The sequence below is a fragment of the Eubalaena glacialis genome, chromosome 2 (genome assembly GCF_028564815.1).
Source record: "Eubalaena glacialis isolate mEubGla1 chromosome 2, mEubGla1.1.hap2.+ XY, whole genome shotgun sequence".
In the NCBI taxonomy this organism is placed as follows: domain Eukaryota; kingdom Metazoa; phylum Chordata; class Mammalia; order Artiodactyla; family Balaenidae; genus Eubalaena; species Eubalaena glacialis.
The window spans coordinates 6,082,322-6,104,621 of record NC_083717.1 but is presented as its reverse complement, the minus strand read 5'-3'; the positions used below and the strand labels follow the sequence as shown (position 1 = coordinate 6,104,621).

The window sequence follows — 22,300 nt, the reverse complement described above, 5'->3', positions numbered from 1 at the left end:
ATGTTTGCTGAATTAATTCATGAAGGCGTGCTTGAATGTATGAGATGAAATCATGTATTTGTGAGTATTTTGAAACTGTAAAAACCCAAGACAAATGTTAGGTAATGTCATCATCTTGATTACACCACGTGTTATATCCTTTCCTCTGCTTCTTAGTTCTTGCTTCCCAGAGAGCGCACAGATCCTTGTCTAAATTATCTCTTTACACAGACTTCCTTGTTCCCACTCAGAGGGCATTTTGACATTAAACTACACCCCTCAGCTCTTGGATGATCTAGAATATAAAGAGGTTTGAAAAACAGAATCAACTGTCTTGCGTTTTAGTACTGGCCTTAAAACATGTATGTACGTGATAACCATATTCTGAAAATGAAGAGAGCCAAATGGCATCAGAGAACCATTTTCTTAGTTAATAGCAATATATTTGTCATAAATATAAGCCTGTTCCTTACATAGAGAGAATCTGTTTACTGGTTGAAGAGCAAAAGTGTCAAACATGCAACAGAAGAAATGATATAATATGAATAACAAGAACAAATACTTGATTCAAACATCTCATCTTCCTCTTGGGAAATCTCAGCATATTTTACAAATGACATTGCAATCAACTTCATTCACCTGGAAGAAGGGACTTTCTCCAGTGTGAAATGCAGTAGCTCTTCTGCATCTCACAGTCACCTCACGGACTATTTAGGGCAAGAGGTGAAAGATATATACCTTGAAGGCTGGGGAAGACTGGAATAAGAAAGAATACAATTATTCATGGATATAGAATATGGAATGAGGAAAACTGGCTGCGGTTGACACCTTCACTCTTATAAGAAGTGCTATGAGATCATTGAGGGGCAGGACTTCCGTTTAATCCTCTTCTGACAGACGTCAAGCAGAGTACATTTTCCCCTGGTACCATTTTGACATCTGGGGTCAATCCTTTCTCCAAGTGAAAAAAAAGTCACATGCATAAATGCAACTTCAGTAGCACCTTGACAGTCCCTAGAAGTCATCCAGCTGAATGTCAGTTTAATGTAGTTAAGTCACCTTGTTAGACATTCACGGTGCAAGGTGAGATGCTTTTGTGATGGGGTGTATTTCTCCATAGGTAAGTGCTGACGTAAGGAATGGAGCAGCTGAGGTGGGTGAATGCTGTCATCACAAAAGGGGCAGCAGGGTCTAAGAACATGGCTTCTGAAGATGAATGCAATTTGCATTTACTCACCACCTCCTCATTTGGGAAGTTGAGACTTACAAGCTTTTCTGAGACTTAGTTTCCTCATCTATAAAATGGGGATGATCGTACTTTTCTCATGTCGTTTTTGTAAGGATTAAATGCGACAGGGCCGTTTTTATTGCCTGAGGATTATTAAGTGTTTTATTTTCTTGCTTCACCTACTTCTCCATCCTACCGCCTCATTAATATCTAATACCAAACTCATTTTATTTTCAGGGCTGTCTTCTGAAAAGTATGTCTGATCATTGACCTACTTTTTCCCATGGATTTTACACTATGTTTCCTCCTTCAATAGGGAGAATTTAAGTGCACTCATTTCTTAGTTGCCTTCACACTAATGTTCAGTTATCTAGGGTGTGTCACATCATCAAATGTCACTAATAATAATAATATGTATGTATGTACATACATATATGTATGTGTATATATGTGTATGTGTGTGTGTGTGTGTGTGTGTGTATATGTATACTTACCCTGGCTTTTTTTTTTTATTTTTTTATCCTGGCTTTTTAATGACAGCAAATTTGTCTGCCTCCTTTTTAAACTGCATTCTCCTGATGGTCAAAATATCAGCTTAATTGCTTCTTTTCTGAAATCTTCTCGCCTACATATGACTGTGAAATTTTTAAGAGTGTTTTACAGAGGGACAATTTCCCTCAAAGACACACTCCTTTCTACGTGCTGTTCTACAGGGTAAGAATTCCCAGGGATTACATTTGAAACTTACATGTGTAGATGCATCTTATTGAACATGGTTGTCTTCCTCTAGAAAGTGATCTCTGCCTACGGTGCCATTCTTCAGATAACATTTCCAATACAGGCAGGATTTATATATAATTGACATCTGGAGATTTGGATGCCTACGTTCCCCATCCCTCTCTGAGATGAGGTTTCTGGAAGACCACATCCAGGAAGATCACTCAGGGCCTCGTGGGCCACTGTAAGGCCCTGGCTTTTTCTCGGAGGGAAATGGGGAGCTGTTGGCGGGTTGTGAGCAGAGGAGAGACCTGACCTGACTTAGGCGTGTAGATAGATTTTGGTTGCTGTATTGGAATAGACTGTAACAGAGCAAAGGTAGAGAAGTAGGGAGAGTACTTGGGAATCTATTGCAGGGATCCTGCAAGAGAAGATGGTGTTTTGGACCAGGAGGGTAGCAGGGGAGGTGGTGACATATTTGGATTCTGGTCCTATTTTGAAAGTCAAACCAAAAGTCTATCTTGATGGGCTAGATATAGAGTGATTCAGAGGAAGAAAGAGGAGAAAGCTCCAAGATTTTTGGCCTGAGCACTGGATGGATGGAGTTGCCATCAACTTAGTTGCAGCAGCTGGTTTGGGGCAGGACATGAGGGGTTTAGTTCAAGGCATGTTAAGCTTGAGTTGCCTATTAGACATCCAAGTAGAGATGGCAAACAGACAATTAGGTGTGCAAGTCTGAACTTCAGGAGAGAGGACCTCATTATAGAAGACCCTTAACATATGCCACTTAATATCTGTAAGAGGCTTAGAGCAACGTCAGGCTCCTAGTAAGAAAGTAAGCAATGGTCACAATTAATATAGTTCCTTCTCCTCCTCTGACCATATCATTAGAAATATCCAGAATAACTGTAATGGTCAAATCCTGTCTATTATATGTCGTTATGCTTTGAGCTACTGATTGAAGACCTCCACAAAGTAATCCTTTCTTACTTTTTTGGATAACTTCCATTTTTCAAGTGCAGTTTTTGAGGATACTGCGGGGAGGGAACTACATTTCAAAATAAAAATTAAAAAACGCGATGTGCACACAAAGTCAATGTAATTCTGGAAAATGTCCTTTGAGGATAAAATATGTAGCAGTGGGACTTCCCTAGTAGTGCAGTGGTTAAGAATCACCTGCCAATGCAGGGGACATGGGTTCGATCCCTGGTCTGGGAAGATCCCACATGCCGCGGAGCAACTAAGCCCGTGTGCCACAACTACTGAGCCTGCGCTCTAGAGCCCACGAGCCACAACTACCGAGCCCACGTGCTGCAACACTGAAGCCCGTGTGCCCTAGAGCCCGTGCTCTGCGACAAAGAGAAGCCACTGCAACGAGAAGCCTGCGCACCTCAATGAAGAGTAGCCCCCGCTCGCCACAACTAGAGAAAGCCTGAGCGCAGCAACGAAGACCCAACACAGACAAAAATAATAAAAAATTTTAGAAAAGGAAAAAATTACTAAACTTATCTCTTCTCCCTTATGTTATTTTAATTGTGTATATTTCATTTTTAAGCACGGTTCTTTGGGGAAAACAGAATATGTTTACTATAGTAAAACACATATTCTTTTAGCCTAGTAATTTTGGAAGCAAAAATGGTCTCCATGGTAAGAAGATAGAAAAGGAGTGGTATTAATAGAAGGTAGCACAGAGCTAATGTGCATTTTATAGCATAAAGGAAAGATTTTTTTAGCCTCCCTGCCTAAAACAACATCGTGAACTCTAAGTTACGCTAAATTGGTGAAGAGAATAAAAAGGAGCCAGCTACGATATGATGGCTCAGAGTGAAAGTCAAGAGCCAACTCCCCGGCAGCAGCCCAGGACAGCAGAATCCTCTCACACTCAGACACAGAGGCTTAATTGGTCCTCCTAGGGTTTGGAAGAGAGGCTTTGAAACTACTTCTGACCTCTTAGAAGCAGATTTATAGACATACAATAGTGCTTTAATCCTTGCATCCTGGCATTGCCAAAGTAATAGGATATCAGAATGGATAAAACCCTAATACGACAAGGATTATCTGACGTTGCAACTTTTCTCCAAGCCCATTTTGGATCCCAAACAATCACTTCCTTCCTCTAGGTCCTTAACTCCCTTCACACAATGTTTAATGAGGTATATTTTTTCCTTCACATTTTCTCCATATTGCCTCCTGGTAGGATTTTTTCTTTCTTTCTTTCCTATTTCTCTCTGTGCTTGAATCTCTATGATGGCATTTTGGGGGTTAATTTTAGGCATCCTTTTTACTTGTTAGAGTCTCAACTTCTTGAGATAATCTACTCTTGTTCCAGACTCGACTCTTCTGTCTGGAGCCTGCACTCATCCTATATTTTTCTCCTTTTCCCATTCATTTACATAGTCTTACAAAGAGTGGTATTTTTACTATGATCTCTAATGAGAAGATAGCCATAAAATTATCATAAAATAATAAATTCTGTTTAAAAAATAAACACACCAGAACATAAATATCTGTAGGAGTATTGCCCCTCTTTTTTAAAAAAAAAATTGCAATGATATTCACATATGCTTTGGAATTAATTTTAGAACAGCTTTATGATCTTCACAGGAAAATCGCCCTGTCACCTTACCTTGGCTTCCTGTTTTATCCAGATCAGTATTACTCACCTAATTCTCCAGCCCTGAGGCCAAATTTCCTCTGATAGTTTCCACAGTTCACAGCATTCCCACTAAGGATTTTCAAAGGAATACGGAGCATATCCTGAAGACAATTCTGAAAAAGAATTACAAAATTGTTTTGGAGATGGCAGCATAATTAAAATGTCTATAGTTCCCAAGTCCTTGAGATGGGAAAACTCCCTTTTGGATGGGAATTTTCCCTAATTTCTGGTAACAAATTGAACTATTTTATAGTCACATCATAAAAGCCAACTCAAAAGTTCTTTTACTTGATTTCAACTACATTCCAGGACATAGTGTGCTTAAAACTTTGAATCTGTATATGTGAAAAATATGCTCTTGTTTTTTTGTTTGTTTTTGGCCACACCACGTGGCATGTGGGATCTTAGTTCCCCGACCAGGGATAAATCTGCGTCCCTGCATTTGGAAGCTTGGAGTCTTAACCCCTGGGCCACCAGGGAAGTACCTGGAAAATATGCTCTTAAGAGTGACAATATGTCTGTCTTATTGTCTCTAGGACTCTCCTTGACAAGAGGGAACTACTGGAGTTTGCTCAACTTGGCTGTTACTTGGAATATGATCTCTTTGGAAGTGAACTTTTTCATTATCAATTCAACCCAGATATTGACATGCCCAATGATAATAAAAGAATTAAAAGGTAAACATGATGAAATCTCTCATGGTATTTCCTTTTACCATCTCTTTTGGATTTTCTTATCTGGGTGGGTATTAGCAAAGATTCAGAAAACAGTAAGCAGGCGGAACCAGAGACTTGCAGAGAAAAATATATCAATGCTGTTTCAGGAAGGCAAATCTCTATATATTATTTTGAGGAGAAAATGAATCAGCCTAAGTAGGCAAAAGCTTCGCAAAGTCTTAGAAGTTCAGTGCAGATGGGCAGCTGATAAGAAATACAGACAATACTCAATCTCTGCTCTGACAATAAAAGAACAAAAGACATTTCCCTCTTTTTATTCTTAACGAAGTAAGCTGTTTCTTTCTCAGGTTGACCACACCTGAGGTCCTAACCTCCTATGATGAATTTTTGAAATGCTTTACTAAAAATATTCACTAAAGAGGTGACTGCAACTTACAGGCTATAAGTATAATGTCTAAAGGTCAAACATTATGTAAAATCCAACCTCTCAAAATTGTCCAATATTTTGGGGGTGAAAGCAAATAACTGTACAAGTCATTCTCAGCAACCAAGTGGAAAACTTCGGGAGTCAAGGCTGGATGCTACCTGGTTTGTCTTGGTTACATGGTGATATGAAGACTGAATGCACCAAGTTAGGGAATCTGGGAGGAGAAATAGATTTGGGATTGACAGGATGACTTTATCTTGGGAATATAGTGTTTCTATCTGGTGGGGCCCTGGGATAAGGGTGTGAAGCTCAGGACAGAGACTTGGACATAAATCTAGACATTGTTAGCTTGCATGTGACAGTTGGAAGCACGGGAATGAATGAGATCACTCAGAGAAGAGAATGAGGACAGAGCCCTGGTGACCACCAACACTTAAGGGATGAACTCAGGAACAGACCCTCAGAGACAGGTTGAGAAATTTTCAAAGCGTTAAGAATATCAGGGAAACGCATTGTTATTAAAGTTGTTGGAGAAGAATACTTAAAGCAGAAGGGCTTGAACACTTGTAATAGGTGACAGATATCAAGTGAGATAAAGACTGAAAAGTATCCATTGGATTTCACAATCAGGAAGTTTTTGTGTTTTTTGTTTTTTTTTTTTTGGCTGCGTTGGGTCTTCGTTGCTGCACACGGGCTTTCTCTAGTTGCGGCGAGCGGGGGCTACTCTTCATTGCGGTGCGCGGGCTTCTCATTGCGGTGGCTTCTCTTGTTGCGGAGCTCGGGCTCTAGGCACGCGGGCTCAGTAGTTGTGGCTCGCGGGCTCTAGAGCGCAGGCTCAGTAGTTGTGGTGCACGGGCTTAGTTGCTTGGTGGCATGTGGGATCTTCCCGGACCAGGGCTCGAACCCTTGTCCCCTGCATTGGCAGATGGATTCTTAACCACTGCACCACCAGGGAAGCCCAGGAAGTTTTTATTTCAGTCAATAAGTGCAGTCTTGGCAGAAAAGGCTTGAGGAACGAGTAGAAGGTGACGAAGAGCACAGAGCATATGGAGGCTACTCTTTTCAAGAAGCTTGATAGTAAAGGGAAGCAGGGCTGGAGGGCTGGAGCTAGAAGTGCAGACAAGACCAAAGGAAGGTTTTGTTAGGAGACAGAGAGAATGAATCCAGGGAAGTGGTGCCTGATCTACAGGGTTATTATAGAATTTATATGAAATAAAATATGCGGTTTTTAGCTGAGTGTCTGGGGTAGACTATGGAAGTGGTCAGTCAATGTTAACCTAAAAAAACTCTGGACAGGTAAGAGATATAGAGGAAGGCTCCTAAGGAGACAAAGAGATGGAATCTGGGCAGCAAATAGGAATTTGGTTGAAAGGAAGTATACTTTCTCCATGGAAATGAGAGCAGGTGAGGCAGGTAATGGAGTGAGTGCGGAACAGTGTTTTGGTGAGAGGAACAGGAAACTGAGGACACATGGTCCCGTGTGATCTCTAGGGCGCCTGTGAAGGAGACATGGTCATCTCCTGAGAAGGAAGGAATGGATTCAGGGCAGGACCTTGTAGAGGAGGATAAAGGCTGGGAGTGGATGGTGAATGAATGAGAGAGACACTGTTGTGTGGAAGACCCAGTGGAGGCCAGACATCATGACTGCATGACTGTCTATCAGCATCGATGTGCATGATTTGGTGATTAGTTTCCTAAAAAATGTTTTGTGTTTTGGTAGTAGGACCAAAGAAGTTTTGTGAGTAGAAGTGGAAGATGGAGACAGAGAGCTTGAGGGTTGGGATTCTGTCTGAAAAACGTGATTGATATTGGGGGGACCACAGAGGGGTTGAGATGAGGGTCACAAGGTCCAAGCTGGAGGGAAGAAAGTGTAGAGAGAGATGGAGAGATGTCCAGGAATAACATAGCAGGGGCAAATCCCTGGATGCTTGAAGCAAGTGGGTGAATACAGATAGTGGAAGAAGGTGTGTGAAAAAGTAGAAGGATGGAACTCTTGGTCAGAGTGGGAAAAGGAAGGTTGAGTGGAACTGGTTCTCCATGATGACAAGGAGCAGAACAGGGTCCTGACTGTAGAAAACTGGTTGGAATGGGAGTAAGCCAAACTGGAGCAGAGAAGTGATGTCCAGAAACTGTGAGGCTCAAGTAGCAGGAGTTGAACACATGTACACTGGGTTTGAGGGGGAGGTCTTGAGCCAGTGGCCACAGCTGAGACAGCCTTAGGGTCTTTCCCCTGGGAAGTCGATCTTTACATGTTCGCCTTCTACTGTCCCTGTGTCCTGGCACACCTCCTTGATGAGCTTATTAACAGTAAAATAGGCTTCAAGTTTAATATCATCAGAGAGAGTTGATTGATGTTACAGTAGTTTTGTATATAAATATGGAGACACTCAGCTCTACACGACTGTTCTGACCAGAATCGCTAGGGCATTTTTTTTTTTTTCTACTACTCAAACCAGTTCTTTGATAAACAGATTTATTGGCTTGTTTGTTTGTTTTGTTTTATGATTTTAATTTCCTTGCCCAGGAGTACCATTCAGTACAGGCAAACGGGTTTCCTAAGAGCCCTACTAGCTTGGACCATACTCAGAGGTGAATATTCTCTGGAATTTAAAATGGGGTGCTGTGTAGACCTTTCTCATCTTTCATGACCTCAAAACCATGATTTCCTGATGAATGCCCTCAACACACGTTTTACAATTCATTTTGGAAATAGGAAGTTTGCTCCCAGGACCTGCTTTGTTTCTCTAAGCCTGTTTATGGCAGTGAGCTGTATCTTCTCCACCCCTATGCTTTCCATGACACTCCTAGACCTGGAATAAAAGAGGGAATCTGCAGAGGGAGGTCTATGGAGATATGAGCTTTCATTGAGCTAAATGTAAACATTCTAGATGTATGGAAATACATCAAAAAGTATATATATATGTGCATGTGTGTTTGTGTATATCTATGTATCTGTGTATGTATGCATCCTTAATCTTTGTAAATTAAAGCCATGCATTAAGTCCCTGGACTCAAGTACAGCTCACGGTAATTACTAAATGACTTTTGGGTTGTGTGTGTATCCCCTTGTCCCTACCTCCTGGGCACCTGATTTTCGTCATTCATCAGCAGTCCTTCTCTGAGTGAGCCTCAGTAATCCTAAAGCTTTGAAGTGCAAGAACAGAGAAGCACGTTTCTGCCTACCTCTGGTTTTCAGCACCAGAAATTCTGTGTCTAACACCTGTTTTCAATCTTCTGCTCCATTTCTCAATCTTATTATATCTCTGCCTTTTCACACTTTGTAGTCTCTCTCTAATATTTGTTTGCAAAACACTAACTCATTTGTATTTCTATAATTACTGTGATTTTTTGTCTTCTCATCTGTAGTGGTTCCTTCCTTCTGGCGGTCTCTCTCTAAATACTGTTCTTCTACACAATGGCGCAGCATGTGAGACGATCTCTTATTTTAGGAGTGACCAGGCAGTTTTCTTGATAGTCAGGATATAATTATGTTTCTAGAGCCAGAACATTCTTTCTCATGAGATAACTAGTCTCCAGATTCTTGACTTAATGAGTTCTAAGGGTTCCCATTTTGAAATGAGTATCTTTCCTCACTACTGCACCATTCAGTGACCTTGTGCTTCAGGATATGACACAGGCCTCTTACAGGAATTTGTTTACACAAATGTGCCTCTGCAGTAATAAGATATCTCTTTTTCTCAGACAAGGAAAAGAGACAAAAATGTTGAGAAAGGCTCAGAAAATATACAGGGGAAAGTGTACCCTAAAATTTCCTGTAAGGTGATACTCCTTTTCAGTTGCGGATCAGCACTGTGCATGCATCTGCCAAATCTTTCTCTTTTTTCATAAACGATCGTATAACTGCCTTAAGTAATTCCCTTAAAGAGAGTTCGTTCCAAAAGTAACTTCAGATCAGGACTTTTGGACATTATACAAATTTTAAAGAGGCAGATAATGCCCTACCCCTACATAAGGGTAGGTAGGGATATAGGGAATTCAGAGGTAGGGGATTAAGAGGTATAAACTATTATGTATGAAATAAGCTACAAGGATATATTGTACGACACAGGGAATATAGCCAATATTTTATAATAACTATAAATGGAGTATAACCTTTAAAACTTGTGAATCACTATACTGTACATCTGTAACATATACTATTGTACATCAACTATACTTCAATAAAAAGAAAGAAAGGGGCTTCCCTGGTGGCGCAGTGGTTGAGACTCTGCCTGCCAATGCAGGGGACACGGGTTCGAGCCCTGGTCTGGAAAGATCCCACATGCTGCGGAGCAACTGGGCCCGTGAGCCACAACTACTGAGCCTGCGCGTCTGGAGCCTGTGCTCCGCAACAAGAGAGGCCGCGATAGTGAGAGGCCCGCGCACCGCGATGAAGAGTGGCCCCCGCTTGCCACAACTGGAGAAAGCCCTCGCACAGAAACGAAGACCCAACACAGCCATAAATAAATAAATAAATAAATAAACAAAAAAAACAAACCAAAAAAAACACCAAAAAAAAAATATAAAGAAAGAAAGAAGCAAATAATGATGGTGGCACAGCTAGCATTCTAAGTACTCTTAAGACACACATGAGGTACGTGTGATGTGAATGCAGATTTCTAGACAAAACACCCAGGATGGCTCTTTTCTGGCATTCCTTTGGCCTGCAAACACAAGATCTAATCTTTAAGCATAATTTCTTTTAAAATGTATGTTCTCAGAGGGCAAGGCTTTGTGCTCGAGTTTTTTCATGTAGTGGCCCACAGTTTGCTTGCTGTAGTAGTTATTAAGTATGACTCATGCACTAGAATGCCGAGAAATGCTATTGAAACAAAAAAGATACCTTTCAAATAATTAGCCCTTGGCGGAAGGCACTGCCCATCCATCTAGATCCATTTGGAAATCTAGGGATCGACAAGACAAGACAGAAAATGCCAGAGGACGGCCACGGTCTCCAAGCTGCATCTCCTGCCATCAGAGGCCCATGGAAGTCACGGCAGACACTGCCCAGGGTCCAGACCTGTGCAGATGGTGGCTGTCAGGAGGTGACCGACTCACATTACAGATTACAGCACTTAACAAAGCCAAGAGGATTAGATGTTTAGACAATAGGCAGGAAGCCATTCTGTAGTCAACTGACTATAAATTTAAAGGAACAGCTCATTATTTAGAGCAATCTTAATGAAATGGAAGGAAGAAAGAGTAAATTTTTATTGGCCAATTTAATCCAATGCTCCCAGACTACTACTAAGTCAGAATTCCCATCGGCTTCAAAAGGACTAGTGCAGAGGGACCGTAACTGACCTTTTAAAAATGACTAGCATCTAAAATATGACACAAATGAACCTATCTACGAAACGGAAACAGACTCACAGACATAGAGAACAGACTTGTGGTTGCCAAGGGGGAGGAGGGGTGGGGGAGGGATGGATGGGGAGTTTGGGATTAGCAGATGCAAACTAGTATATATAGGAAGGATAAACAACAAGGTCCTACCGTATAGCACAGGGAACTATATTCAATACCCTGTGATAAACCATAATGGAAAAGAATATGAAAAAGAATATACATATGTATAATGGGGTCACTTTGCTGTACAGCAGAAATTAACACAACATTGTAAACCAACTAGACTTCAAGAAAATTAATTTAAAAAAATAACTATCAAGCTCATCATATGCCCTTCATTTTCAAACCAACTGATTTTACTCTCAGAATGTTTTACTTGTACAAAGATTCCTTTTGTTTCCCTATTTTAATCACAAACAGTCATTGATTTTATTTGCTAGGAGAAAAAGGAGAGACAGAGAGAATGAAATCTGAAAAATGGGTCGACTAAGCGAGGCATTTTAGAATGGAGAGCTGGGTACAAATCCAGAATAAAGTTATTTAATAAAATGCTAAAGTGGCCATTTATTCAAACTGGCACATCCTATTAGAAGCTGTCTTTAATGCAGGATTGCCAGGCATCGTCATAAATATCACAAGCTAGGGATTTCTGTGTGCAGGGAATAAGGATCATGTTCCTACTAGGATGCGGTAATATCTTTATCATCACCACACAATATTTATTAAGGGTCTCCCAGGACATGTGCCGCAAGGGAAGATGGTATCTTTATGACAACACAATAGGTTTATGAGTAAAAAGTTTAAAGCACCCTGAAAATTGTAAACGTGAGACCGATGCCATATAATGAGTTAACATTTTTTCACAGGGTACGTCTTCTGGTGGATGAGGGCTATGAAGATCGAATTCTGATGGCACATGACATACATACGAAGCATCGGCTGACGAAATACGGAGGTCACGGCTATTCTCATATACTTACCAACATTGTTCCTAAAATGTTGTTTAGAGGTATAACTGAGGCTGCACTTGATAAGATATTGATAGAGAACCCCAAGCAATGGCTAACTTTCAAATAGGATGGTTGTTCTGAATTCATACCTTGAGTATAAAGCTTGCAGGGAACAGACAGTGATTTCAAACCCACTGTGAGATATTAATCAGGGCTACCTTGGACTAATGACAGAGCATTTCTTTTTATGAGAATTAGAAGACTTTTGCCTTCTCAGAAACTGGCTATTACATCTGTACCTTTAAGGAGTTACTGAGCCTAATTAAGCCCTATTGTTTTTCCTTAACAAAATAAAGACAAAAGTACCCATATCCAAACAATGATTTACAGTCTACATCCCCTTAGTGGAGTTTTGCTTCCTTTTGTTTTGTTTTCTTAATCTATCACCAGCACTCCATGAGAAAATTTAAAGTGTTTCTAGTTAAATTACCCCTTTCTGGAGCAATCTAATGTTTCTTGTAATATTGATGATTCTACTAATTATCCTGCTGTTCTTTAATTAATGCTTAATGAATAATATGACACTTCAAAATAGCTTCTGCGGCAAGGGAAGTTAAATTTTGAGACTTTTTTTTCAAAGGATACTGTAATATAATTAACAATTCACAATGGTAAAAATATTGTGGAAGGTTAATTATATGCTGTTCACCTATCTATATATACTGATAATAAATCAGTTTTGTTGCCTGTGGCTTTCTGGTATCCAGCTTTCCTATAAATTTTGTTGTGTTTTGAAAAATTGGTACAAGGGGACATGAACACATAACATAGTAGTCAAGTATAAAAATTCAGTCATAAAAGTCAAAATATATTACATAATATAGTTTAATGAATCATTACATTTATAATAACAAAGGCCACAATTTAATTAATTAATAATATAGAATGCAAAAAAAAAAAAAAAAGAGAAGTGTTTGCCTTATGTATATTCCCTTTATTTCCTTTATCTTTTATTTGTCTTTCCTTGGGCCTGAACAGAGAAAATAATGCTTACTTATCCGAAGAAAATGTCAGATCTATTAGAAATGACAGTCCGATACTAGAGCCAACCCTTTAAAAGATACCCAGCCCTGATGTTTTGTGTAAATAAAGCCTTTTTAAAACTCTTAGTTGATGTGTTCTGCTGTTTATAAACTAATCTTTTGATTGAATCCTTTACTATGACTTGTTACCTAAAAAGAAAAAATCTCCAAACCCTTACGGCTAATTCCTCTTTGATTAATACATATTGTTAAATGGAAGTAAAATCCACTGCAATTCCTTTATGAGTTATCTTACATATTAGAAAGGCCAAATAGAATTAGTCATTATTCTTGATCAATGGGCTTACATGTTTTTAATCATATAAATCATGAGAGTTACTCAGACCAAGGCATTTAAACCAAGCAAACAGCACATTCAGATGGGAACACCAGGCATAACTCTTTTGGAAGGTTGAGGTTGGCTAAATAAAAGATATTTCTGTGGATGATCAAGCTTTCTGTGTATGAGAACAGAAAGTATCCAAGAGGAATGAGCCAAACAGAACAAACTAATTCCTTTAAATGAAAAAATGCAAATGTCCTTCGCCAGTAAAACAGGCAGATTTTTCAATCTCTGTTTTTGAAATCTACTTCTCAAAGAGTCTTCAAAGGCACCTGAGAGTGGAACAGATTTTTCATTGTAATAGTGGAAGTTGTCTGATAGTTAGGATGTATCAACATGCATTTTAAATCTTTTTCTTAGATTAAAGAGATGGCTTTTGGCAGTGTACTTTAACCAGAGAGGAAGGATTTGCACTACTCTCAAAATCTACTTTACTGTCAGCTTCACTCCACCTGAGAAAAAAGAAAAAAATTGCTCATTCAAATGCATATAATTCATAAATACTGCAAAGGACAGCTACTTCGTCTCTGCAGTCCTAACAGTAACAGTTGGCCACAGAATGCAGTGAAAGTATTGACTGGCATATGGTAATAAAGAAGCCACAGACCTAATTTACAGACACATGATTTCTGGGGCATTTTAACCTAATAAAATTTAATTTTCTGGATAACTCTTAGAAGTCGTCTAAATTATTTTGCTACTCCATATATTTCTGTCTTCCAAAATATATTTCAATCCAAAATAAGTCAAATAACTTATGCACGTTTGGGTGTGTGCCTACACGTACATTTCTTTAAATTAAATTTTTGGGGCTATACAGCCATTGTGCCTACGGTCTGAAGCCACATATATATTTCATCTAACATATATATATGTACACATACATATATATATGTAGCAGGTATTTGTATAAAATATATACACTTTCTTGTCGTATTGGTTATATGTGAAATTGTTCATTTTGAAATAACCTCAGGCCATGACTTGTAGTAACTATTTGAAGGCCTTACTTAGTGTCCCCTTGGTGACGCATGCACCAGTGCAAATTAAACCTATATGCATTGGGTTATGAATAATCTTTTGTTCCAAAGAAGGCAAAAGCCTCAGTCTGATTTAACACCAAAGAATAAATTTCTCTGACTTTCCAAGTAAACCTAAATGCATTCAATTGACAAACTGGACACAGGGGGATTTTCTAAATACCATACGTAATTACACATTTACACACTTAGAGGGTAATCCTATGATACAAGTTCAATCTCTACTTTTAAAGACTTATCACCCGAAAAGAGAGGAAAGAAGATTCCTAAGAAAAAGAATGCGAAACATGATCATAGGTTTGGGAATTCCCTCAAATCCAGAAAATTCCAGGTTAAGGCTTAAAGTTGAATCATTCCCAGGTCTAGCTCTAAAGTTAACAGGAGTACAAGGCAAACAATTTCTTTGGGGACAAGCAGGATTATGTCCATGAGACCTCCTCCTGCAGGGTAAAAATCCTTCTTCCCCACACTATGAATGGACCCCGAGTAGCCTAATAAGCAGGTAAACTCACAAGAACCAAAGCTGACATATGGATAAAAGCAGCGAGATCACAGTACACCAAAGGATCATATATATTGAAGAAATAATTCAGTGTCTTAGATTTTTCTATAAAAATTTGTGATCTATATAGGACTTATTCACACAGACACTAACAATTAAGGAGTATTTGCTTTGGCGGTAGTGGATCAACATCTGCTTATCTTGCTTTTAATATATTTTTTTTTTTACATAATGTTTCTGAGTATACAGATGTGAGTCAGGTAGCATTTGAATTCCCCACATACACACAGCTGAGGTGCCCCGCATCTGGCATCCCCTGGGGTCCTCGATTCACTGACGTTAGCCATACGAATCCAGTGTCCAAACTCAGAGTAATAAGCTTAGTTTTTGCATGATCAGTCAGCATAGATAATAAATCCAGAAAATGTGCTGTATTTGTTGTTGTTTCCTCCGTGGGCTTTCCCACCATCTAATTTGATGTAGACTTCGTCTCCTGGCTCCAAATGAAGAACCACACTATTGCTCGCATAGTCGTAATTCTGATCAGCGTCTTGGGCGATCGCGCTAGCACGCACCTGCGTGAAACAGACAAGAATTAGAATTTGTAAGAGAGAATTCTCAGGCTTTCTTTTCTTTCTTCTTTTTTTTTTTTTTTTTTTTTTTGCCATTCACACAGCATCATAAGCAGACTGGCTGCCATGGCACTGAATTTAGCACAACCAAGTCCACCTTGGCCTTGGGGCTTTATGAGGATATCTTTGTAACAGTTTCGACTATGTTATTGGAAAGGAGAAAATAGTGCTTTTGTGAAGGTGATTCTAAGTCTTTGTTTTTCTTTTTACTATATGTTGTAAACAATGCATACCACTCTATTCTCTTCCTAAATCATGCCTTTTTCTAATTCCTTGTAACTCTGTGCCCAATCACTTCTTGAAATGGTCATTTTTTGCATTTTAATTTAAGCCAAGCAGCCATATCCTAACCAGCTGTTTGAGTACAGAAGTTCAATCCAAACTTCTGTTGGTCCCCTTGATTATTAGAAAACTGAGATCCGCAGTACGTACAGGTTCAGAGAAATCCCACTCCTGTAACTCTACTATACAGGAAGAAAAAAAGAAAAAAACCTTTTGATTTTGGGCTTTCAAAATCTAATTCAAGGAAAAGCCCCTGTACCCGAAGCTTAACTCATTGAAACATCCTTGGTTTAAAAGTCTTCAGAGTTCTTTTTTCTATTTGTGCCTTTTTATCACTTAATTGTGATGTGTGTACGTAAATAAGCTATTTAATTTCAACACATCTAAAAGTTATAGAAGGAACTACATTTCTATAATTTGAAGTCTCTAAAATGTCTAAATTTTTTTGAATGATCTCATTGAATACTCTTTTATATTGAGGTGATTCTAAATGTGTGGTTTGCTTTGAGAATGGAGATTTGCTTCTAATCCACTCACGTTGAGCCTGTGATCTCATTAGTGAGCTGAGAGACATTTGCAAACAGTCCAATTGCCCATCATATCAAGTAATATGGACATTCTGTCACATCCTCAACTCCAATTAGGCTTCATATCCATTTAGCTGTACTTTGATTCTGACTTGGAAAAAAATTTTTCAATAGGCAGACCTGTACTTGATTTATTTCAGTAAAACATCTACTTTGTGGCTTGTTTCTGTTCCACTGTAATGATATTTCTCCGAATAACGCAAGTGATTTAGTGGTTTTGTAAACCTGCACTATGTAATAATGCATGACTTGGGGTGCAATATGTGGGATTTTATCACTTGGCAAAATGAGAGAAATGAGACATAAGTCAAGAATTTCCATGCCTTTCCTTCAAAATTTAAATGATTGGTTTTCAAATTAAATTTTCATGTGGTATGTGCTCACATTAATGCTGAAATGTTAAAAAAGGAGAAGACTCTTTGACACTGCTGAACTTGTAAAGTAATTTGAGTAGTATTTTAAAAATTTATTCCTGGATATCATATAGCAAAAGGAGAAAAGGGCTTAAAAGATTCAGAATTGTTTAACATCGTGCTGACACTAATCAAATGAAAGCAAAATATAATTATGCTCACAAGCACTGACTTAAATGTATACACCAATTTAGTGAGGTGATCTGTTTTGACCATTAAGTAATAATACAATTTAATGTCATAATATTTCCTAGGAATTAATCACTAGTTTATAGGAGTTGGATGCTTTGATTCATTAATTTCATCTAGTCATTAGTTCCCAGGGAAAAAAAATCTACAAGGAGAATAGTACTCTTAGGACCTGATTTTTTTTTTAATGTGTGGATTTTTAATGGGTGAGAAAAATTAAAATATAAAATACTAATTAGCTATGTTAGTAATATATTAATTAATTATCAATCTATGATATACTTCTCACCTATGATTAATAACCAGACACACATTTTTATTTAGTGCTGTAGGTATTTAGTATTAAGTTCTATGGGTACTGTGCTTTAACATTGTTTTCTACATGAGGGCATTTGGGAACTGGGATTCATTAAAATCACTTGATTTATGTATATATATAATGCAATTTTTATTCCGTGGGATATAACCACAAGCCCACAAAATTGTTACCATTTTTATTCAGTAGGTGTTACCACAAAAACCTGCAAATGCATTATTATGATCCCACAGACTGGAAGGTTACCCTTATGGTTTTCACTTCCTTTGTTGGATAAAGCCAGTGTGATTGCTTTTTAATGAAAGTGATTCTCTAAGATTTTAACCATAAGACTCTCCCAATTAAATACCTGCCATACTCCAGTGTACTTTGCGTGATTTTAGTATGTCTGCTCACCTGATCATACTCTAAAGGTATAACGGGACTTGAAATTTCAAGCTGTAGTATCCAGCTCAGTAACTTCCAACAATTCTTCCTTTAAGCCATCAGACTATTGAGGAAAGTAATGCATCCACCCTGGAGGCTATTTTCAGGTTCCTAAATGTACACAGATTTCAGCATTTTCTCTGACGATATGATGCATCCTTTCCTTAGCCTGATATACCCATTTCTACCTAAATGTACTCTAATATCTTTCCATCTTATAAGTTAACTATTTAGATTCTGCTGATCTTTAGAGCACGTTTCACAGCCCCTAAAAAGATAATTCACTTGACATTTCATTAATCTTGCTACTAAATGAATAACAGCCCACAAACTGTCTTGTTTCCAATATATCTCATGTTCACTGGTGCCATAACTAATAAATTCTTAGAATAAAAACTAGTCTTTAATTATTTTATAGTTCTAACCTTAAGCCAGTTTTAGTTTTTATTAGAGTGGTATTATAGTGATTGGATTCAAATAGCAATATTTTTTATTCAGGTTTCCTGCTAAATGTATACAAACATTTAAAAAAATATTTCCAGTCTCTATGGAAAGTTATTTGAGTCCAACTTTTGCCTTTAATATGCACTGTCATGGGCTTTTTAGACATGGTAAGATTACATTTAGGTTGATGGTTTTATGGGGAATATGAGAACCGTGGTCCTTTTAGTGCTGTGTTTGTGAGGATGTAATAGGTTATGCTGCCTTAGCATTATCTTATTAGGGAGGGTTTATCACTAGAGACAATATTTATGGTAACATTTGCTAATTTAATTAATCGCTACTGATGCTCTCATAATTTCATTTTCATTGTACTTCTGTGGAATCATAAACAAAAGGTTAAGTGGCGCATCAGGTTAATTTACTGGCCTTTGATGTTTCCATCTGTGATCCTGCATTCAAACACAAAGCATAAATAAAATGGTTCTCATATGGTTATGGTTCAGAGGCACTCCTCTATCCTACAGTGAACTGCATTTTTAGTTTAATTTTTTTGTGCTTCTCAAATCCACTTAATCCATAGAATTACGCCGACATGGATCTCTGAGTTTCTGTTTTATGAAAACAAATTAGGTCAGCTCAGAGGGGGGAACTGCCTGCCATCTAAGAAGTGATCAGACAAGAGCAAAACTGAAAATCAAGGATAAACTCTTTCTTTAATATTAATTAAAAAAGGATTTTTAAAGATTTCTCATTTGCAACGCCTGCAGACCAGACTTTACAAAACAGTTCTATTCTAGATATAGAATTCCTTAACAGTAATATTGTAATAACCATTTTGCAAAACAGTCCGTGCTGAACTCGAAAATATATTGTTTGCTACTATATTTGTTTTTCTGAATAACTTGTTGCTCACCTTTTGTAGAAGTAGCAGCTTAATAATGCCAATGAAAAGCATTATACATTTTAAGGTCAGCTGTTGTGCCTTTTTTTTTTTTCCTCCTCCCCCCCCCCATCCTCATAGAATGTGCATGCTAGGATGATACAAAGAAGCATGCTACACTCCAAACAATGAAATAATTTAAAAAACAAAATGCACGTAGAACACATATATGGAATGGTTTTCTTGGAATCTTTACCTGGGCCTCAGCATCAACATTTAAACTAATTTAAATGTACTGTTCCCTAGCTTTTCATGCAGTTGCAATTTCCAGATACTTAAAGAAGTGTGTTTCTATACATTGATAAAACTTGAATCTTATTCTATTTGAATTAATCCCTCTAAAAACAATCTCTCCAGCCTGATAGTATTTGCCAGACCTAACCTTTGAGTCAGAAGACAGCCAATTTGTAAATAAATGGGTGTCTCATCACTGCCTGCTGAGAGGCTGTTCACAAGTCATTTTGTTAGGGTGACACAATAGCTCTATTTTGGTACAATGTGTCACGGCCTTTTTAGCCATTTACCTATAACTATCCCCCTGCTCTATGAATAATTTTTATTTATCTTAATATTAGTTTCGTGCATGATAACTATAATAAACAACCCTGTCAGTGCCTCCTGGTGGCCATTTTTCCTCTTTTTGTTCTATGCGACCTTAGGGTCCCTTAAGCTATTTACTTCTGAATTCCTTTAGAAGTGAGGGGTGGTAGGAAGGGGGAGGGACAGGATATTTTGTCCTTCGTCTTATACGTTTAGGGTATTTGTCTTTCACTTTGGAAGAATTCTGACACTGTGAATTAGGACTTTGGAATAAATTCTGCTTTAATGTTGCTTAATAGAAACCTAGGTTATAGCTAGAAAGGTCTGAATTCAAGGGAGAAGTGACCTGAAGCCGGAGGGCCCTTGTAAAATCACAACTGGCCACGGCAGGGTAGGGGGGCCACTCCCTGGACCACCCAATAAGCAAAGTTGAAGCCCAAGCATTCAACCCAGACTGCAGGCTGCAAGGTCTCCCCCAGCGGCTGCTGATTCAGCGCTTGCAGAGGGTCTGATTACACTTTGAGGTAATTACAAATATTATTCTCCGCCCCCGATGAAGAGATGGGACACGCTTTGGTTTTGCAATGACCGCGAATTTCTCAAGCAAACGGGGAAGTGGCCCCAGCATAACACTGCAGACCAGTGGCCCTTGTGGCAGCGCCGGTCGTCTCGGCTCAGGAGAGCAGGTCCTCTGGCCGAGGGCTGATCTGAGGCTATTCCACAGTCAAGACCAAGGCCACTGCCGCCTGTGAGCAAAAGGCTGGGTTGGAAAGACCCTCACGCAGGCGCCCTGGGGCTCGCTGGCAGCGAGGCCCCGAGCCCCGGGGCTGGGCTCCTCCGCCCGGCCTCCCGACCACCTGCCCGTGCGCCCTCCTCCTCCAGCCAGTGGAGTTTGGGTTCTGTGCCTGCGAGCGTGCTTTATGGCACAAACCCAGAGTCTCAACTTTTCCTTTTGTTAGCAGCACTCATTACCTCTCCCCCTTCTTCAGCTGAAATCTAAAGCAGAGTTTTTGCATCTCGAATCTGACTATCTGTGAGTTTCCCGGGTCTGGGAAACGCCGCAGGGACGTTGCGACCGCCAACCCCGTGGTTCTGCCTCGGCCTTGGACGCGCCCGGCTCGGACTCACTCCTTCGCGCCCCTCCTTTCTCCCTTGGGCCCCGGTCTTTCTCCCCCGGGTTTGTCACCCTGGCACGCCCACTCCTGGCTCCCCCAGCCCTCCCGTCCCCGCCAGGACCTGACAGTGACCCCGCACGGCTGAGGACCCCGCAGCCGGGGGGTCGCTCGCTGTTCCGGGACTCCCCGCGGTGCACAAACTGTCCCGGGGACCGAATCCCGGCTTCCACCCCTCGAGGGTCGCGCGCACCAAGTGCAGGTCCTGGGCTCGGGAACCACCCTCTCCAGGCCACCGGGTGCTCTTTGGCGTGCGACCCCAGCCTTCCCGGAGTGGAACGGCGTTGCCCCTGGCTCTCGGCTCCCGGGAGCGCGGCTGCCGCGCCCTTCCTCCGCGGGCTCCCACCCCCATGCCCGGGGTCTCCTCCCTCTCGCCGGCACCTTCCCGCGCTCCCTCCCCGCCCTCCCCGCCGCCCGCCCGCGCTCACCTGGTTGTTTTTGCAGAGATCGGCCCACATGCTGGTGCCATCCCCTCCGCGCATCAGGACGTGGTAGGTGAAGAAGTAGATGCCCGGGATGGAGCAGGTGAACTTGCCCGTGGTGGGATCGTAGTGGTTACCGAGGTTGGTGACCACGTCGTCGAACTTGAGCACCTCGTAGCCTTCGTGCTGCCGCTTGAGGCCGGCGTAGAAGGCGATCTTGGGCACCGTGCTGTAGGTGGCGGCGCTGATGGCCCCGGCCGCGTTCAGGCCGGGCGCCCCGGGAGGGCCCGGCAGGCCTTGGCGGCCGGGCTCGCCCTTCTCGCCCGGGGGGCCCGCGGGGCCCGGCGGCCCGGGCTCACCGGGGGGCCCCCGCGGGCCCGCCTTCCCGGGCCGGCCTGCCTCGCCTTTGGGGCCCTGGATGAAGGTGGGCAGGGACTGCATGAGGCCGCGGTCGGGCGTGGCGGCCGTGCTGGGCGCCTTGGTGCCCCCGTACGGGTCGCAGACCATGCGGCAGGTGCCCAGCATCTCGTAGTGCGCCGACGTGCCGGCCGAGCTCACCAGCACCGGGATGAGGATGACCAGCAGAAGTACCATCACCACCCCCAGCGCCCCGGCGGCGATCAGGCGCCTCCTGCTGCCCACCAGCCGGCTCAGCGCGGGGCGATCCTCTTGTCTGCTTTTGGACAAAATTTTGAAGGTTGGGCGGGGACCTCGTCAGAGCCGAAAACAACCCCCTGCGAACCCCAAGTCCCCTGGGCGGGCGCGCGCCGGCCGCTCCTGGCCCGCTCTCGCTGCCCCCAGCGGAGGCTGCGGCTGGGGAGGGAGCTCGGACGCCCGGCGACTTGAGCGCAAGTCCCCGAGCAGGGGGCGGGGTGCCCGGGGCGCCCTCTCGCCGCCCGCGAGCCCTTCGCACCTGTGGCTGCAGCCGGCGCCGGCGCGGCCCCCGGGAGGGCAGAGAGCCGCCGCCGCCTCTCGCGCTCGCCGGGG

The 22,300-nt window shown here is 41.3% G+C and overlaps 2 protein-coding genes across 4 annotated transcripts in view; one reads left to right on the top strand and one right to left on the bottom strand.

Moving 5' to 3' along the window:
* The window catches only part of PTER (phosphotriesterase related), a 66,243-nt gene extending 53,825 nt beyond the window's left edge, over nt 1-12,418 (top strand). For 2 of the 3 annotated variants that reach the window (XM_061181558.1, XM_061181559.1), the window contains 2 exons: nt 5,117-5,257; nt 11,900-12,418. In XM_061181558.1, the coding sequence (XP_061037541.1) occupies nt 5,117-5,257; nt 11,900-12,110 (352 nt within the window). In that variant the 3' untranslated portion in view covers nt 12,111-12,418. The remainder of the gene's footprint in view (nt 1-5,116; nt 5,258-11,899) is intronic. The other variant, XM_061181560.1, reaches the window with a different exon arrangement.
* A 2,927-nt stretch (nt 12,419-15,345) lies between these two features.
* C1QL3 (complement C1q like 3) lies at nt 15,346-21,953 on the bottom strand. The gene is made up of 2 exons (XM_061181556.1): nt 21,320-21,953; nt 15,346-15,525 (listed from the first exon to the last, which is right to left on the bottom strand). Exons 1-2 carry the CDS (start codon nt 21,905-21,907, stop codon nt 15,346-15,348), a joined length of 768 nt encoding a protein of 255 aa, XP_061037539.1. The 5' UTR covers nt 21,908-21,953.
* Nucleotides 21,954-22,300: the final 347 nt, after the last annotated feature.

Bases quoted from the DNA above. Each gene is read 5' to 3' on its own strand.
- C1QL3 (XM_061181556.1), bottom strand. From the start codon at position 21,907: ATGGTACTTCTGCTGGTCATCCTCATCCCGGTGCTGGTGAGCTCGGCC. The intron at 15,526-21,319 runs GTGAGCGCGGGC...TGTTTCACGCAG, and splicing joins ATCTCTGCAAAAACAACCAG to GTGCGTGCTAGCGCGATCGC.